The 18,589-nt window shown below is 35.8% G+C and overlaps 2 protein-coding genes across 6 annotated transcripts; one reads left to right on the forward strand and one right to left on the reverse strand.

The window, feature by feature from the left end:
• Nucleotides 1–1,520: 1,520 nt before the first annotated feature.
• LOC109205198 (kinesin-like protein KIN-14L) lies at nucleotides 1,521–10,281 on the forward strand. Of its 5 annotated transcripts, none has more exons than XM_019367881.1 (21): nucleotides 1,521–1,638; nucleotides 2,032–2,117; nucleotides 2,601–2,758; nucleotides 2,855–3,001; nucleotides 3,100–3,212; nucleotides 3,282–3,355; nucleotides 3,687–3,778; nucleotides 3,862–3,933; nucleotides 4,633–4,725; nucleotides 5,174–5,266; nucleotides 5,960–6,041; nucleotides 6,161–6,256; nucleotides 6,589–6,762; nucleotides 6,938–7,044; nucleotides 7,136–7,314; nucleotides 7,422–7,586; nucleotides 7,686–7,936; nucleotides 8,124–8,287; nucleotides 8,437–9,428; nucleotides 9,578–9,753; nucleotides 9,837–10,281. In XM_019367881.1, exons 2-21 carry the CDS (start codon nucleotides 2,051–2,053, stop codon nucleotides 9,902–9,904), a joined length of 3,363 nt encoding a protein of 1,120 aa, XP_019223426.1. In that variant the 5' UTR covers nucleotides 1,521–1,638; nucleotides 2,032–2,050; the 3' UTR covers nucleotides 9,905–10,281. The 5 variants fall into 5 exon arrangements, with proteins under 5 accessions (XP_019223426.1, XP_019223427.1, XP_019223423.1 ...); XM_019367882.1 differs by having other exon boundaries at nucleotides 3,288–3,355; XM_019367878.1 differs by having other exon boundaries at nucleotides 1,521–1,731; nucleotides 3,100–3,355.
• Nucleotides 10,282–10,989: 708 nt separating this feature from the next.
• Nucleotides 10,990–18,236, reverse strand: LOC109205199 (F-box/LRR-repeat protein At5g63520). Its single transcript, XM_019367883.1, has 10 exons — nucleotides 17,961–18,236; nucleotides 17,261–17,368; nucleotides 14,874–14,966; nucleotides 14,652–14,780; nucleotides 14,333–14,434; nucleotides 13,987–14,026; nucleotides 13,720–13,872; nucleotides 12,923–13,104; nucleotides 12,090–12,208; nucleotides 10,990–11,758 (listed from the first exon to the last, which is right to left on the reverse strand). Exons 1-10 carry the CDS (start codon nucleotides 18,171–18,173, stop codon nucleotides 11,299–11,301), a joined length of 1,599 nt encoding a protein of 532 aa, XP_019223428.1. The 5' UTR covers nucleotides 18,174–18,236; the 3' UTR covers nucleotides 10,990–11,298.
• Between the last annotated feature and the right edge of the window lie 353 nt (nucleotides 18,237–18,589).

Consider the following 18,589-nt stretch of genomic DNA (forward strand, 5'->3'; position numbering starts at 1 on the left):
GGTCGTTACATAAAATTGAGGATTTATGCGCTACATGAGTAGTCTTTACTTAGGGTGTGTTTGGTATGATGGAAAATATTTTCCGAAAAATGTTTTCCCATTTTTTACTGTTTGGTAGCACAAAATAGTTTGGAAATTATTTTCGTATATATCACATTTTCCTAAAATTAGAGGAAAATGATTTCCCTAGAAAAAGTTAGGAAAACATTTTCCAAAAACTCTACCTACTCTCACATCTAACCCCAACCCCATCCCCCAACTTCAATTTTCTATTTTTTTTTTCGTTTTTCTGCGCAACCCACTCACCCAACCCCGTTAACACCCCCCTCCCCCTAATTTTTTTTTTTACTTTTTCTTTTTGTATTTTCAATTTTCTTTTTTTTGTTTTCTCCTGCAAAAGATATTATTTTTATTTATATCTTCAGTTCTGATTTTTTTATTTTTCAATTTACAAGTTCGAAATTTTACGAGTTCCAAAGTTATGAGTTCAGATTATGTGTTTGAAAGTTTGCGGGTTTAGAAATTATAGAGTTTATGGGTTCGAAAGTTTAGCGGTTCAGAAGTTAATGAAATTTATGGGTTCGGAAGGTTGTTGGTTCGAAAATTTGTGGCTTCATGTTTATTGTGTCAAAATTATTTATGAATACTCTTGAGAAGTTATTTTCCTTAATTTGCGTGCCAAACACCGAAAAATGAGTAAGATTACTACTTGTTTTCCAAAAAAAATATTTTCTTGGAAAATATTTTTCACGGAAAATATTTTCCGTTATACCAAACACACCCTTAGATGAATAATTAATGATCATAAACAACAAGAACAATAACATAATATCCAGTATAATTCTGAAAGTGGGATTTGTGAGGTAGTGTATGCTAACGTTACGCCTACTTTATTGATGCAGAGAAGTTATTTGAAGACCATTGGCTCAAGGAATTAATGATCATATGTATTCTTCAATAATAACAATGGAATTAGAACGAAATAATAAATGATACAAATATTTTAGACCAAATTTATTTAGCTAAAGTGGTAGATAGAAATCAATTATTACCATTTTAACACTTAATCCTATCCATGTGTGACTTACTTATAATATCAATTTCATTATTATTTTATCAGCTATTTTTGATCAATTAAGTCAAAATGAGATTGATGTCACAAAACTCAATCTATGCAAAGAACATTTTGTCACGAATATTTTTGGAAAGAAAAATAAAAAAATTGTTGCAAACACAAATCTATGCTAAAATTAGAAAAGATCCCTTTTTCACTTTTGATTGATGTAAACTTTTGAAAGCTCTATATATGTGAAAAGAAGATCCCAATATCTTAATCAAAAGAAGTTAGTTTCTCAATGAACTCCTATCATCGGCTATGATTATCCCACGTAGCAACAATAAACGGTTCAGATCAAAGACCCCACCAATTTGAATTCAAATTTGGTAACGTTACATTACCGGAACCTTAGGTTCGGATCCCAACCTAAAGCATATGTAAATTATATTATAACTCCCCTTAAAATTTTTACTAACTTTAATCTTCTACATTTCTCTTAGCTCCAAAAAAAGCAAAAATTCTAACTTTAATTTCCAAAAAAATTCACTCTCATTTCTCCTTAAATTGTGACAATTTGTGGGGTACGTTAAATGTTGTAGCTACTGTTTAGTAATTTTTTTTGGAATTATATCCATTTGGGTGTGAAGGTTTTTAGAAGTCATACTACTCTTTAGGTAAATTTTTCTTGAATTTTTGTAAAGCTCAAAAATCTGAAGGGATCTAATATTTTAATCTTCTTTGTTATGTATAATCTTAATTTTCTTGAATTTTGTATGAAATTGTTTGTAGACAGAATCTTCTTGTGATTATATTCATTTGGACTAGAGGGTTTTAGGATTGATATATTTTTATGGGTAAAATGATTTCCTTGAAATGTGTTTAGACTTACTATTACATTTGATTTACATTTAAGGGGTTTGAATGATATGTGCTATTTTAACCTTATTTTTTTTTTTTTTTCTTCTGGATGATAGAGTTAAGGTTAGATCTTTAATGGAGGATTCAAGAAGAGGAAGGGGACATGAATACAACTTGGCTTGGAGGAAAGCTGAAGAAGCAGGTTTCATTTATTTCCTTTATTATATTCACTATCCATATAAAAAACTTCTAGCACTTTTAATTTTCTTTAATTATTCTTATTTTGTATAATATTGGCACGAGATGAGCTTATATCAGCAGCCACTGATGCTTGCATCAGGTAGGCTACCTACAACACACCCTCTTGGGGTGCGGCCCTTCCCCGGACCCTGCGTGAACGCGGGATGCTTTGCACGACGGGCTGCCCTTTTTTTATTAGCATGAGATAAGCTTATATGTAGTAACATGGTTAGTGAGGATTCATATAACCGACCCTAACTTGGTCGGAGTTGAAGCGTAGTTGTTGTAGTATTATATTCACTAACCATAGTGCTAATTGTTTGATTGATGTAGTAATATGACCCAAGAAAAATGGATTATAAGTACTATAATGAGGTTTAGTTTTGTGTATTATTTTCCCTTTTGGGGTAAATGAAGTTCATGCGGGGTTTCATTGTATATGTAGATTTGAGGCGATATCAAGCGACCCATTGGTTAGAATGTTTCGTCGGACCATTAGGTATATCAAGCCAGCCTTCTGAGAAAGAGTTTGTTTCTTGCTTGAGAAATGGTTTGGTTCTTTGCAATTTAATTAACAAAGTTCAACCAGGATCAGTTCCAAAGGTACATTACTATCTAGTATGCAAAAAAAGCAGCTCCTTATGCAACATTTGTTATTCGTTCGTTGTTGTTTTTTATGCTGGTGGTACTTGTTTTTAGGTTGTAGAAAACCACACGGCTTCGCATTCAATCATGTGGGATTCTCAGCCATTGCCAGCATATCAATTTTTTGAGAACATTAGGAACTTTTTGGTAGCTGTGGAAGATTTAAAGCTACCAGCATTTGAGGCATCGGTATTTGAAAGGGTAAAATTATAGCTAATTTCGTCTTCTTTTTAAGCTTTATAATGAAATGGAGGCTGGAAAGAGATACCAATTTCTCAATTCATTCTGTGCATTCCTAGGATAATATAGAGGCAGGTTCACTGACAAAGGTTGTGGATTGCATTTTGGAACTTAAAGCATATCATGAGTGGAAGCAAATGACTGGAGGCGTCGGATGTTATAAACCTCTAAGGTCTCCTCTCTTGACCCCTTCAAGGGGAAGGATTCAAACACGACAACCTATGACGATTAATTCTGATAGTTGCAGGCGATTGGAAATGTCTGCTGCCTGTCCAAAACAATCAGCAGCAGAGGATGAAATTCAGAAAATCGAAGGTCTTTAACTTCTTTGCATTCTTTTATGTCTGCATGCAAAGAAAAAAAAACATTTTCATGTTAAAGAATATCACCGCATATTTAACTATTGCAACAGCGTTGCAACTTCTGTTGAGTTTCTGCCAAATTTACTATTCTTGAGAGAGGATTTTGAGTTAGAAGTGCAATTAACTTTTTGAGCTATTAGTCTTGAAATGCTTTATAAGATATCAACCACACTTTTATAAGACTGATGAACAAACTTATCTTTTATTCTTATTTTGCAGTTAGTTTCCACTTTCTTTTAACATAGAAAATTCATGTTTACTCTGGTTTCTGTAACTGGTTTTAGGCATAATTGTCAAGGCTCTAGCTGAAAGATTGGTGGACATGAAGGAAAACATGGGCAATAACTTCTTTGCTTCTTTTCGCAATGGGAATGTGGTATGCATCATCCTAACTATTTGCTGCTTTTCTTAGAGTCAATGATCACTGACATATTTGATGATTTTCTTTCTCCAAAACAGAACCAAGTTGAATTGTTCAGCAGGATCTTGTCTAGTTGCTTCGAAGAACAACCTCGAAACAAGTTGCCAAAGGTAATTGGGCTCTGCTCGACATGAATATTTACCTTGTTTTCGTTACATCTCCTCCAAAAAAAAGTTTTATCCTACATCATCTCTATTTTCCACAAGCAGCTAATGGGAATATGTACCTATTGGACTAGTAAGATGAAAATGACATATTTTCGTGGATAGGTTCATTTTTTTTTGAAATATATCTTGAGCTAGGCTTCATATTGCATAATGTCTCTTCCCAAAAATGCTTGGCACTTACATTAAGCCTATTGGTCTTTAGAGATAAAGAGAAAGAAAAGGAGGTTGTTTATTTGACTATTGCATTCAAACATATGTTAATAACTCATGCATCCGAGCCAATTGTGTAGAAAGAGAGATTCTCATGGATGCATGAAACATAAGTAGAATATTACTTGGAATAATTCTTAATTGTTATTGTTGCGTTGCATGACCTCTCTACCTCAAGGTAGGGATAAGGTCTTCATACACACTACCGTCCCCAGACCCCACTTATGGGATTACACTGGGTTTATTGTTGTTGTTGTTGTTGTTGTTGTTGTTGTTGGTGGTGGTGGTGGTGGTGTATTGTTGCGCTGCTAAATTAATCAGTAAACTAATGTCAAATCTGGATATCATTTTCCTTCTGACTTGTCATTTTTAATACAATTTATCTATTTAAGTGATCTTGAGATAATATAACTTGTATTCCTCCACTTGCAGTTGAAAGCAGATCCTTTAAAAGAGTTGAACTGCTCAGAAGACAACTCCACATGCATACCCCTCCAAAATTTATCTAATCTTAGAAACCGCGAGGTAAGCTTACTTCACTTTTAAGCATTTTCCCCCATTTGTGAACCTGAAGCATTCAATTTGTCGATCTTGCAATTATCAGAGTACTTGTTAAGAATCTAAGTCTTTTATTTTTGAGTATGATGAGAAGAAATGAAAATCAAGTCATGGCCTATAGGAAAGAATTTTGTCGACCTTGCTATTATCAAACAACAAGCGTGTTTTACTTTTTTTACACAAGAATTTGTCAAGAAAATTTCACTATTGTAGTATCTAGAAACTATTTGAGAGAACAAAAGTCAATCTGAATTTAGTGTTAGTATCTACAGTTCCAGTCTAGTTAGAATCTGTAACTTCCATTAGTGTAAAGGTCAAATGATGAAATAAACAGGACCTTGAAGATAGAATTTAAATATATCAATGTCTATGCACATGGTTCATGTAGCGTCGTAGTTCAATTTCATGGTGACAGGTAAATCCTGGTTTTCAGTGTTGCAGAGCTTGCATAAAGAAGGGCACTTGCAACCACTGGACTCTAGTTACAATGCAAGAAAAGGAACTTTCAGTAAGTCTTTTTTTGAACTAAATATAAGTTTACTATTTACTTAAGTTTAAGGCTTCTATAGTAATTTCTCCTAGTAAGAATGTTAAAAGAATGTTTCACTTGGTTTCGTCCATGAGTATCAATGGCCACACGTGCTTCTCTGATCAGCATTGAAAAGAGTTGATCTCTTAAGATACTGAAGTAACATATATGATTTTAACCTCTTCCCACGAGTTTCAGAAAAAATTTGTCAGAAATATTGTGGTCCTTATGAATAACTGATTTCTAAATACATAACATGGCTGTGGATGGTGTAAGAGACGAACAAAGTCAAGCATGAATTGTGAAAGCCTTTAGGTACTTCAAGGTCTGCAAAATCTAACTTCAGTCGGTAAACAATGTGACTCCCCTCAAACAATTTTTGCGCTAGCATAGGTAGGTAGATGACCTAAAGTTGTATAATCTGTCGAAGACTGTGAGAGTACTAAATAGTGCCTTTGTTGTCTAAGAACTCATCCCATATTAGTGAAGTAAGTGAATTAGGTGTTAACATATTTCATTTCTATTCTTGTTAAGCTTAAGCGTGAGTGGTCTGCAAGCAAATTAGCTGTGATGCTTTGATTTTTCACAAGGTTCTTTCCGGTTCAACACTTGGCTTATTTGCTAAATACCTTCTTGTTTTGCTCATGAATGACTAATATTTTAAGCTGGCAGAATCTTAAGGTCCTGTTATCAAGCACGAAAAGAGAATTTGAAGATCTGCAGTCTCAGCTACAAAGTGATCTGAAGCAACTTGGTATGTATTCTGTAAAAAGAAACCTACATTCCATCTACTACAAGGTCACATGTTACATAATCAACAGTTGTTCCTATTATTTGAAAGCTAAATTGAGGTTTGATTTAACATGGTTTCAGGAGATCAAGTACTTGAGATGTCTAATGCTGCTCTTGGATATCACAAGGTTCTGAAAGAAAACACAACTTTGCATAACATGGTTCAGGACCTAAAAGGTGTTTCAACTATGATATCATCAACAAATGTACTAATGGCTTAATAACTTTTTATCAACAAATGTACTAATGGATATCACAAGGTTCTGAAAGAAAACAGAACTTTGCATAACATGGTTCAGGACCTAAAAGGTGTTTCAACTATGATATCATCAACAAATGTACTAATGGCTTAATAACTTTTTATCTCTCTTTTTATGATGGGAGAAAAGTCTCTCAAAGAATATCAAGTGAAAGTAAAAGGCTGAATTGCTATCCCTATAAGTACCTGTTAGAACCAAGTTTTGTTCCACAGAAGCTCTCTAATCTTGCTGTATTTATCTATTGTTTAGGGAATATTCGAGTTTACTGCAGAATAAGGCCTGCTTTCAGTGCAGAAGCAAAAACTGCCATAGATTTCATAGGAGAAGACGGTTCTTTGGTTGTAATTGACCCACTAAAATCCTGGAAAGATGGGAGGAAAATTTTTCAGTTCAACCGTGTTTTCGGTCCAACTGCCACTCAGGGTAATGGATACTGTTACATAGTACAGTTGAAGATACATCTTCCATTTTCTTTTTCTAATATTGTTTCTTGTAACAATACTTACAGTTGAAGATACTGTTACATAGTACAGTTGAAGATACATCTTCCATTCTCTTTTTCTAATATTGTTTCTTGTAACAATACTTAATTTTACAGAAGATGTATTTCGAGACACTAAACCGCTTGTAAGATCTGTGATGGATGGTTACAATGTCTGCATATTTGCTTACGGTCAAACTGGATCAGGGAAAACATATACTATGGTGAGAGCCTTTAGATAAATAAATTCCTTGTATTCCTGTAAATTGCAATGCTGTTAGCTACTTTTGTCATCTGATACTTCTCTCTTGGCAGTCTGGCCCTGGAGGTGGATCATCAAATGAATTCGGAATCAACCAATTGGCTCTGAATGATCTATTCCTACTGTCTGATGAAAGGAAGGACATCATGAATTATAAGATCCATGTTCAAATGGTCGAGATATACAATGAACAAATTCATGATCTTCTTGCAAACGATCATTCACCTACCAAATATCCTTTCATTGATCATTCCCTGGTTTACTTCATTATTTCATCAGTTAAATTAGAGATAAATCAAAGCGGGAAAGTTAAATAAATGCATCCTTAACTGTTCATACTTTAGAAATTAGAACCTGCATGGGTGGCAATGGTTTGCCTCTGCCTGATGCTAGCATGCATCCAGTGAATTGTGCTGCAGATGTTATAAACCTGATGAAACTTGGTGACTTGAACCGTGCTGTTGGCTCTACTGCCATGAACAACCGCAGTAGCCGTTCACACAGGTGAGGCTAACTAAACAGCATTCAAGTTATTCTATTCCATTGAGTCAGAGTTAATAAACTTGTTTAAGTTTTATTTATGTTCACATGAAATACTTGCAGCGTGCTGACTGTACACGTGCATGGTGAAGATACATCTGGAAACATAATACACAGTTGCCTCCATTTGGTTGATCTTGCTGGCAGTGAACGAGTTGACAAGTCAGAAGTTACTGGAGATGGCCTCAAAGAGGCACAACATATAAATAAATCTCTCTCTTGCTTAGGCGATGTGATCACAGCATTGGCACAGAAGAATTCCCACATCCCTTATAGAAACAGCAAACTCACATTACTCTTGCAGAACTCTTTAGGTTTGTACAATAAATTATTCAATTAGCTCAAGATTTCGCGCTCCAGATATAGCAACTCACGTCACTGATATAGACAAGATTTAGTCAAATATGAATTTAGGCTTTGAAACATCATGTAGGAATGCTTTTGAGTTCTGAAATTACGACCATTTATAGTTTGACTAATGCTTTTTATGGTGTCTTTCAGGCGGACATGCAAAAACATTGATGTTTGCTCATGTTAGTCCTGAAGGGGATTCCTTTGGAGAAACAGTTAGTACTCTGAAGTTTGCACAGAGGGTTTCGAGTGTGGAACTTGGTGCAGCTCGTTTAAATAAAGAGAGCACCGAAGTTTTAGAACTCAAAGCTGAGGTAAAACACGTTCATTTTCATGATATTATATGGTTATAAGCATACAGTGGCTTAAAAGATGGGTTATAAGACAAAATAAACAAAAAAAATTATGGGCTTAGAGTGTTGGATTATCATTCATTACCTGTCAACTGCTCCAATTACTGTAGATTGAGACCCTCAAAAAGGCGTTGGCTAACAAGGAAACACAAACTCCGCAAATTAACAAACCAAAGGAAGCAGCAAGAACACCTTTCCAGAAGCCTAAAGCAATAGCTGAGAGACCCACTCCACGAGCTCGAAGATTAAGCATAGAGAATTGCACCACCATGAGGGTAGAAAAGGCCAATGCTGATGATGAAACGGGATCTAAAACCCCAGCTGCGAAAACTCGTTCGAGAAGATTAAGTTTAGAAGGGCCAAGATTAGCCAGTAAGAACCTTGAACGGATCAAATCATTAGAAACCACAAGCAAGCAAGATGATAAGCCAGAAGTTGTGTGCTTACAGAAATCTAGCGAGCTTCAAGAGGGAGATGATATCACAAAATTGTATGATCAAGTTGGTAATGGTAGCTGCATGGAGGCTCCTCACAGTCCAACTTCTGCTTTTAAACGCCAGCAGCCTCCTCGAAGCCCAACTGCTGGTTTTAAAATTCAGCAGGCTCCTCGGAGTCCAACTTCTGCCTATAAAAGACAGCAGCCTCCTCGAAGTCCAATTTCTGGTTTCAAAAGTCAGCAGGCTCCTCGGAGTCCAACTTCTTTTAAAAGCCAGCTGCCTCCTCGAAGTCCAACTTCTGGTTTCAAAAGTAAGCAGGCTCCTAGAAGTCCAACTTCTGCCTATAAAAGCCAGCAGCCTCCTTGGAGTCCAACTTCTGTTTTTAAGAGCTGCAATGCACCTAGGAGTCCAACAAGTGCTGCCATTAAAAGCCAGGGGGTGAAAACAACAGATAACAGGACAAGAATTCCTTCTCTTCAACTACCGAAAACACCCGAGCCACTGATAACCTCTATAGATGAGATCAAGGGAGGAATGCGAAGTGAGCGTACAATTTCATCCGAATTCCAGACGCCTACTTTGATTAGCAGCACTCATGGAAAGGGATCTCAAATACGAAGATCACTTCGCACTATTGGGAAACTGATTAATGGCTCCGACAGAAAGTAAGTGATCCATTCCCTGGTTGCATTTTAGTTGTTTTTATGCATATAATCAATTCGTATGAGCATAGGAAGCTGTAGCTTTCAGGAAGTTCAACAGTGTGATTTTTGTTGCCTGAGAATTGTGTTTATTGACTTGTGAAATCTTACAGGAACCAACAGAAAAGGACTGAAGCAGCGCCACTATCACCTTTCAATTGCCAAAATGAGGTGAAGTCACCAATCGCTTCTAATGCACGGACACTAAGAAGACAATCCCTAACTGGCATTCCACCACCAACCATGTCGAGGAGATCTTCACTTGGAGGAGGGACCTTGCCTGATTCTTGTAAGCAAAATGAACACTATATCGCAGTTAGCAAACTATAATGACCAAATGTAGTATTTACAGAATCGTTGTTCATTTTATAGGTGCAAACGAAAGCAGAAATTCCAAGACTCCTCCATCACGCGCTTCATCCAAGTCGAGGTGGCTATAAGGAACAGTAAGTAGTTAACGTCAAGGAGCTAGCTGTAGGGATCAAGAAGTAGTGCTTTGGCTTTGGTATACTGAATACTGACTACTTCAGATTGAGCTAGGACAAACATTGATGACACGGTTATGCTGCAGATACTCGCTGCAAGTGTAGATGTAGTAAGGCTGTTAACATTGACATTTCTGTACAGACTACTGAGGCAGAAATTAGGAACTGGAGCCTGGAGGGGCCACAAAGATGCAAAATCTTTGTTATTTGAACCATGAATAAACTTATAGAAGCACATTGTTGTATACCAATCAAAAAACTAACATTTCAATGAAAGTTCTTTTCATCAATGCCTTCTTTAGATGTATACAAGTACAAAAATTCTTCCTTTACTACAAGTTTGCATGACCATCTGATTCTGCATTGGCTTGTGATGATAAACAACATTTAAGCAAGACATAAACTGCAATAAAGCCTGTATAAAAGCTCAAACATTTCAGCACAACCTAAATGCTGGTTAAGAATAAAGATTGCCTTTAAAAAGGTAGTTATGTTCATTTTTTTTGGATTGATTGATAACTCTAAAGACCTACAATCTTCTGAAATTACTGCAGACTTTAGCAAAAGATAGGATACAATGGAAATTCTTATGCTAGTTAGAAACGTAGAGACTTTCTAGTACTTAACATGGCAGTGAAAATTCATATAGACAATCCCAACTTGTTCGAGACTGAGATGTAGTAATTGTTGCCGTTAAATATAGATTTAGACATTATTTGGTTGCGAGGCGAGAAGTTTCATGGTGTGCCTCACACAACTGACATTACTTGTGTGAGGCATCTTTTAATCTCACAAATTTGTGGACTCATATCTTACACTTTTGGGTCCACAAAATATTGAGACACAAAATGAGCCTCACACAACCAATGTCAGTTGTGTGAGGCACAAATAAAAAAACTTCTCTTTTGATGGTAAAATATTTGTCAAATCCTTGAATTTAATGCTCTATAATTCCCAAGAAAGTTTAGATTATTTAGATTTTTTGTCTTTTGAAAGAATGGACATCATTCACTTAATACCCTTCATGTTTTAGACTTGCAGAACATTCAAGTTTATCTTGAACTAAATTTAAGGATCGAAAGTAGTACAATTCTTACAGGGATGTCATTCACAACAAAAAAAATACAACTAAAAACAGCAACAAATTAGTAGCCAAATATTCCAGAATAGCTTCTGAAATATCTACATGAGAAATTTGCTCTCTACTAAGCCACAATATTAGCCAGATTCCACCATATTCCAAGTTTCCAATACCAAAATTACAGACCAGTTGCCTATTCCAACCACCAAGAATCTTTGGCCATTACCAGCAAGAGTCACCAGAATGTCAAACGCAATACCAGCCATCTCTAACGCTGTGGCAATGCAGGGGTATATGACATAACCAGGTAGACAGTACTAAATACATGCAAACAGCAACGTTCAGAGCTTTGTTCTTGAGACCCCTGTCCATATGAGCTTAAATCGCCACGTGCAATTTCTCCGGCACAATAAGTTCCTGAGAAGGTAACCCCGGGGAAGTTCTCCAAGAAAGGTGAGCCGTCTACATTAGGTTCACCAAAAAATAACTTGCCACGGCCACAACAAGCAAACATAATACCACCAAAAACAGACTTCTTATGCATATCTAAGCCATTGCCATTAGTATGATCATCACTTTGGTAGTTAAGATCTTGCTTCAAATGTCTGAAGCTGTTTGATACATGGTTGCAAGAAACACGTGCCAAACCAGATTTTGCCTGGTAAAACCGAAAGGAGTCTCCACTTCTGATACCAACACCATGGACATATAGATACTCCTCATCACCTCTGCAAATTATTACAATTAGTTATAGAAGTGAAGAGGACAAGGAAAAGCGTACAAGGCTCTCAGCATAATGATTTCAACAAGATACTAAAACGCTTTTCCATGTTAGCAGAAACAAACTTAAGTAACAGGCACAACTCTCTCGAGGAACTATGGAAACTTTTTGGAGAATAACCTCCACCGGCATGCTTCTTTGCATATTCTTAACCTCAGGAAGCCAAAAAGGTTGTTTATATAGACTATAGAGAGCAGAACATGACAAAATGAGGAACATTCAAACACCATATGTGAAGACCAAAAAAGCATAATCAAGCGTGATGGTGCATTAATCACCTTAAAACCTCATGGAATTCATGCATATTTATCCAGCTTGGCTTTTCCTGCCCAATAGAGCATTTCCTTCTTTTTGTAACTCCAACATAGAGAGCTGGACAATTGATATGGCCACCGAGCTGGTGAAATCAAATCGTAGAAAAGAAACATCTCAAGTCAGAGAAGAGTGCGAAATTTTGTTCAGCGGGTTTCAGACACACACACGTGATGGAAGATGTATACTTGGAGAGCAAAATATTTCATCAGTTAGACAGCTTCCACGTTGTAAATAAGCATGGTTAAGTTCAAAAACATCTCAAACCCACAGGAAACCTTCACTTTCAGATTAGGCTTTATAGCAGATTACTAAACCATTAAGGAATAATACCCGATTTACAAAAACAAATTCACTACGGTTTGTTATCACATACCTTTTGTAAATTGTGCATGCGATGAAAGATATACTCACAATCATAATTCTGTAAAGTCTTTTGTAACCTTAATTTGCAATGCTCAGATTCATTGAATTTTACCATTAGAATTTGCAAATCAGCCAGACAGCATGATATCAACTCTAATCATCCAAATATGTCCATTCTGCCATAACGCATTTCGTTAAACTCATTGCGCACTCTTCCCTGCTATAGTGAGGCAAGAGTAACAGAGTTCTGACATTTGACAAATCCTCGTGTTTCTGAACTTAAATGCTTCACTACGGTGGAAGGAATCAAGGAAAAGAAAACAAGACGAGTTACACACACCACAAAACGTGGAAGTATTTGATAATTTACTTTATTGTGAATTACTTCCTTCAGAACTGGTTTAAATTTACTTCACAAGATGTACTACCTTACCTCATCATAAATCTGATCTAAAATAGTCTGACCATCCAGACTCTCGCGAACTGCTTCTCTTTTCGCGGTGAGCCAAGTGGAATAATCTTTAGGTCTCTCCCTAACAGAAACAGCTTTGTACACAGGTCCAATTGGTGAAATGCCAGTGGATAACATCACATGAAACTGAGTTTCCCCAACACCTGTTTACAGGTTCCCAGAAAATGATTGCCACAATAAACTCCCTGGAAATATAATATACTAAATTACCTAAAGATATGACAGTATAAGCAGAAGACAAGGAATCTAATACTTTTAACTAGATAAAAGTCTGATATATTTAACTATATTTACTCATATAACTGCAAAAGAAACATCAGCATAACTTTAAGAATTTATGATAATTTCAAAAATACTAAGGATATGTACTTATAACTTCATGCATAACTACAATGTTTACAGAGAACGAAATTTCATTTTAGAAAGCACATTGGATAACATAGCACCAGGTAAGATGCACTACACTCTACACGGTGCTCAAGCTATAAATAATCATAAAATTTCATACAAACTCAACATCTCGGGTTAGTTAAGCCTGTATATTCATCATCTGATGACTAAACTATCTATTAACACAACTGAGAAACCAAATAATACACATGCCCAATCTCTCTTTCTCTTTCACTCTCTATATCAGACTAGCATTGGTGGCCCGGTTCTTTCTGACCCGAATGCCTTATAAAACAGTGGTCTTGTTAATGAACAATCAGGATTATAATTTGAAACCGCAAAGTTTCAATTAAGATATAATTGCATACCAGAAGGCTTGCCTCTATCCGTTGAAAATAAAAGAGCAACAGCAGCTGAACTGGACGCTTTGTTATTAGAACGGTTAATTGCTGTATCACCTCGGTATAAAAACTGAGAACCTCCGTCACCCACAATGACAGTTTCAGTGGAAAAAGCATAATCTACAAACACAAAATGGCGCACAGAAAATATAACTTGTTTCTCACAGAATCAACATAAAGGTATATGTGAACAAATAAAATTTTGCATAAATGAAAATTATGAAGCTTACTCACCCAACTTTTCAAGGACAGGTTTGATGTCAGTGTCCTCGTCCTAGAACAACATTCAAATGATTCTTATTACAGTTATTGTAAAAAAAAAGAAGGTTGATCATAGATAGAAAAGCAAAAGCCCCAAGTGTCCCTCGAAGTTCGTGTTCCAGTTTTTTAAGCCCACTCACTCTAAAGTCTAAATTGATTAGTCTGGGCACTCATACAGAATCTGAATTACATGAGGATTAACTTTATCCCCTTCATCCACAATTTAAGGAATATTAGACATCATCACTTTGACAAGCAGAGGATATACTGCTTTGCAAGAAATAACAAAATAATAGGTTTAAACAGACTTACGACTTACAGAAAATAATAAAATCCCCATTGGTGATGCTGATCCGGAATGAGAGGATGAGTGTTCCCTGATACTAAGCACGAGATCATCAATCATGAGTACTTGATTTCCCTGAAATTTGTTCTCCCAAAGTTAGTGTAGCCCATTTTAAATCAAGTTAGCACAAATTCTCTAGTATATATAAACTATTCACCATCTTCAAGATTCCAAGTAGGCACTTCATATATTTGAAATGAGAATCAAACTAAAAAATGGAAGTTCACATTTCTCCCAATAAGGCAGAGATATTGTAAAAAAATGTTTGGATTGTACTGGAGTACAGAGTTACCTGAGTTTTTGATAATGGGATTAAATCAACTGTCAATCCTGGCAAGAAACCAACAGTTAGTAGAACACCCTGGTTCTCATTACCAAGATCCTCATGAGCCTCGTCATCTTCAAATGTGTCCCACTGAACCTGGGAAAACATCATTTCTCCGCTTCAATTTTTGTTAAAAAGAAGTAAGAATGCAATCCCAAGCAAATTCTATTCTGTAGCTACTAGATTCACCTCTTCAAACTCATTCGTGTAAGCATCTTTCCCAAAAATTCCTTGGGATATTGAAGTAATTACTGGAATTCGGGAGTCAAATCTACAAGTAATCTGCAGAGGAAAAAACCATCATAAGCAGCACATATAGCTTATTCCAGTGTACGACAATTCATACTTTGAATGAATGGTTTCATTAAGATCACTAGTGTAACAGAGTATAACATTTCAATTAAAACAACAAAAAAAGGACGCTTTCGTTCTGATTTTTCTCGTATATTCTAGTCTAAGTAGTGATTCCAAGATATCGAGTAGTTCACATAGGTCGAACCGAACCCTTGATAAAGGAAAGAGATGTTGTGTATGAATCACTCAATAACTATGCTAAGAAACTAGGAGATTTTTTTGTAGGTTATTCATTATAGATACTTTAACAAATTGTCTTTCTGAGCCGAGGGTCTATCAGAAACAGCCTCTCTGCCCTATTGGGTAGGGGTAAGGTCTGCGTACACATTACCCTCCCAGACCCCACTTGGTGGGATTTTACTGGGTAGTTGTTGTTGTTGTTATACTTTAACAAATTCTAATAACTATGTCAGTCTCTATGTAACTACTTGATATCTCCTAAAGGTCAAAAAATGGAACCAACAATCCCACAACTAACTTCAACAATTACAGGACTTAACTGATGTTTTATTACACTTCACTCTCCTAATCTTTTGCACATTAGCCCATACTTAACCCATTAGGTATCATATTTGGTTCGAATGCAACTATTAAGATAAAATTTCAAGTTATTATTATACTAAACTGAAAGTGGATCCAAGTTGATTTTTGAACAATTTGAATATCGTTTAGAACAAAATTGAGATCCTAAAATGTTCTTTTTATATAATAGAATAATACACTCTCTATCAAAGGGGAGCCTTGGAGCAACGATCAAGTTGTCTCTGTGTGACCTATAGGCCATGGGTTCGAGCCGTGGAATCAGCCACTGATGCATAGGCTGCCTACATCACACTTCTTGGGGTGCATCCCTTCCCCGGACCTTGCGTGAACGCGGGATGCTTTGTGCACACAACATTCTCCCTATCTCAAATTATGACACTTTTTAATTTGGTACAACAGCAACAACTAAAACTACTACTACTATTACTACCAGGGGTGTTCATTGTTCGATTTGGATCGGTTTTTTTCGAAACCAAACCAAGTCGGGTTTTCAAATATTGGAACGGAACCAAACCAATTAAGTCGTTTTTTATTGATTCGGTTTATGCCGGGTTTTTTTATTTTTCCGGTTATTTATCGGGCTTTTTCATAAATATGAGACATACACCACCAAACACATATTCCGGCGATTACATTTTCAATGTAACATTATCAAACCAATTGTTCTTTGAGAAATCTATCATTTACCAAGATATATTAATGATAATTGAATTAAATAGTGATGAATAATTTAAGGACTCAATTAAAAATAGATTATTTTTAACACGAAATAGATTCTTGTACTTAGCAAAAGAAAATTACCAATCAAACTAGAATGTAAAGGCAAGAAACTAGATTATTATAATAGCAAAGAACTAGATTAAAAGTACAAATGATTAACATGTACCATAACTTTGTATAAAAATATACATATATAGGTGTAATAATAAAATTTAAATAGCTACTTCTATAGTCGATTTGGTTCGGTTTTTTCGGTTATTTTTTTATCAAAACCAAAACCAAACCAAATTTAATCGATTTTTAAAATTCAAAACCAAAACCAAACCAAATAAAAAAATGTCGGTTTTTTTGGTCGGTTTGGTTCGATTTACGATTTGGTTCGGTTTTTCGGGTCTTTATGAATACCCCTAATTACTACTACTATGCCCAGTCCCAAACAAGTCGGGACGGCTATATGAATCTCACTAACCACGTTACTCCATTTAAACTCATATCATGCCAATATTATTCCAACTCTAAATAATTTGGTGACGTTCCAAAATGTGTGCCACCATTCTATTAATAACATAATCCTACACAACTTTCACAACTTCTAAGAGTTCAAGTTTACTTAGAGATCCAAATTCAGATTTCAATGTAAAGTTTTTTCTATCAAACTAACATTTCAACTATTACTTTAATATTTTCTCGTATTACTACTAATATAACAAAAAAAGTGAAATTGATATCTTAAAACTCTGAGTAGAAAAGTATTTAGAATCAGTAGAAAAGGTTTCCTTTTTGATGACTTATTTTGCAAACTTAAAATAAAAAAGTAAGATAGTTAATTCTATTTCAATTTGAATATTTAGCTAACATTCATTTCGATAAAGACCATTTAACAAACAGATTCACTGACCATGCCACAATTTCTAGGTACACGTAAATGCAAAATATATAGAGAGAGAGAGATCACACACCAGCCGGTGAGCTTCTTGCAAGTCAAAAGAAGGCCCAATGGAAGCAATGACAAACTGGGGTCTAATCGGCCTCGCTAAAACCTTTTCAACAACCTCATTCACAGCACCCTGCACCAAAAATTCAACTTCAACCCAATAAATTCGCACCAAAAATTCAACTTCAACCCAATAAATTCTTGTAATGAACTAAACAAAATACTCCATTTCATTCCCTGAAGTCTAACAAACTGTTTATCGGTCAAACGTAAGTGTATTCTTTCATCAGTTCTCATCTTGTGTTTCATATAATAATATCAAAATTCAAAATTTTAAGCATAAATTCTTCCTTCTGCCCAAAAAGAAAGGCGAGGCTTGGAGTAAAAGGGTCAATTTTTTGCTTTTTGTGTGTATTTAGACTCCCATTTCTTCAAATTTCTAAATAATTAACATATTAAAAAATTCTGTAAAAGATACTCCAGATCAACTCCCTCCGTCTCCATTTATATAGCACACTTTCCTTTTTAGTCAGTGCTAGAAAGAATGACACCTTTCTATATATAAAACCAATTCAATTTTTAACTTCTCAGATTACTTTAGACCACAAGTTTCAAAGTGATACTTTAGACCACAAGTTTCAAAGTGAGTCTAAGAAACGTTTTTCTTTTAATCACATAAATTGAATAGAGGGACTAATTGTTGTACTAGTTAAATTAAGAGAAACCTGAAGATTAGGGTTTCGGGAAAGAGAAGAGGAGAGATTTGGAAGAGAGAGGAGGCGAGTGATGATAAGGTTCCACGAACGGCTAACGCATGCTGCTGCTGCACATTCTACTGCTGGTAGCTTAGATAAAATGTTATGTAGAATGTCTTCTCCGATCATATCAATCGTCGCCGCCGCCATCTCCGCCTGTCTCTGCCTTGGTTTCGCCACCATTTTTCTGAGCTGAAATCCCACGTATTGGTTTTGTGTGTTGTCTCCGGTCTTTTTGCAGCTTTTAGGATGCTATTTAAGAAATAGCCGAAATGTAGTATTTAAAGTTTAGCCGCCTGTCTTCTTTCCTTTGGTTAAATGCTTAAAATTAACTTCTTTTCTTTTTGATTTGCACCGGGTGTCCGAGTCTCTAAGAGCCCCGACTAATCCCGGGGTGCACAGAACCTCGGCAAGGAGTTTCCCGCAAGTGCACCACGGTTAATTCAGGTTTTACCCAGTCCGATAACCCTCAAAAATTATTTGCACTCAGTGGGTTTCAAATGCTTAAAAATAACTTATCGAGTATATATACCTTTTATTCTTCTCATAGTTCAACTATAGAACTTGAGACCGTGCTGAGCCTCACAAGCTTCCTAGAT

Source organism: Nicotiana attenuata, unplaced genomic scaffold, assembly GCF_001879085.1.
Source record: "Nicotiana attenuata strain UT unplaced genomic scaffold, NIATTr2, whole genome shotgun sequence".
NCBI lineage: Eukaryota > Viridiplantae > Streptophyta > Magnoliopsida > Solanales > Solanaceae > Nicotiana > Nicotiana attenuata.

Coding starts and splice junctions, on each gene's coding strand:
- LOC109205198 (XM_019367878.1), top strand. CDS start 2,051: ATGGAGGATTCAAGAAGAGGAAGGGGACATGAATACAACTTGGCTTGG. Junction 6,257..6,588: donor CATGGTTCAGGACCTAAAAG/GTGTTTCAACTA, acceptor TCTATTGTTTAG/GGAATATTCGAGTTTACTGC. Junction 6,763..6,937: donor CGGTCCAACTGCCACTCAGG/GTAATGGATACT, acceptor TTAATTTTACAG/AAGATGTATTTCGAGACACT.
- LOC109205199 (XM_019367883.1), bottom strand. CDS start 18,173: ATGGTGGCGAAACCAAGGCAGAGACAGGCGGAGATGGCGGCGGCGACG. Junction 14,027..14,332: donor TGGGGATTTTATTATTTTCT/GTAAGTCGTAAG, acceptor ATGTTGTTCTAG/GACGAGGACACTGACATCAA. Junction 13,105..13,719: donor GGATAGAGGCAAGCCTTCTG/GTATGCAATTAT, acceptor ACCTGTAAACAG/GTGTTGGGGAAACTCAGTTT.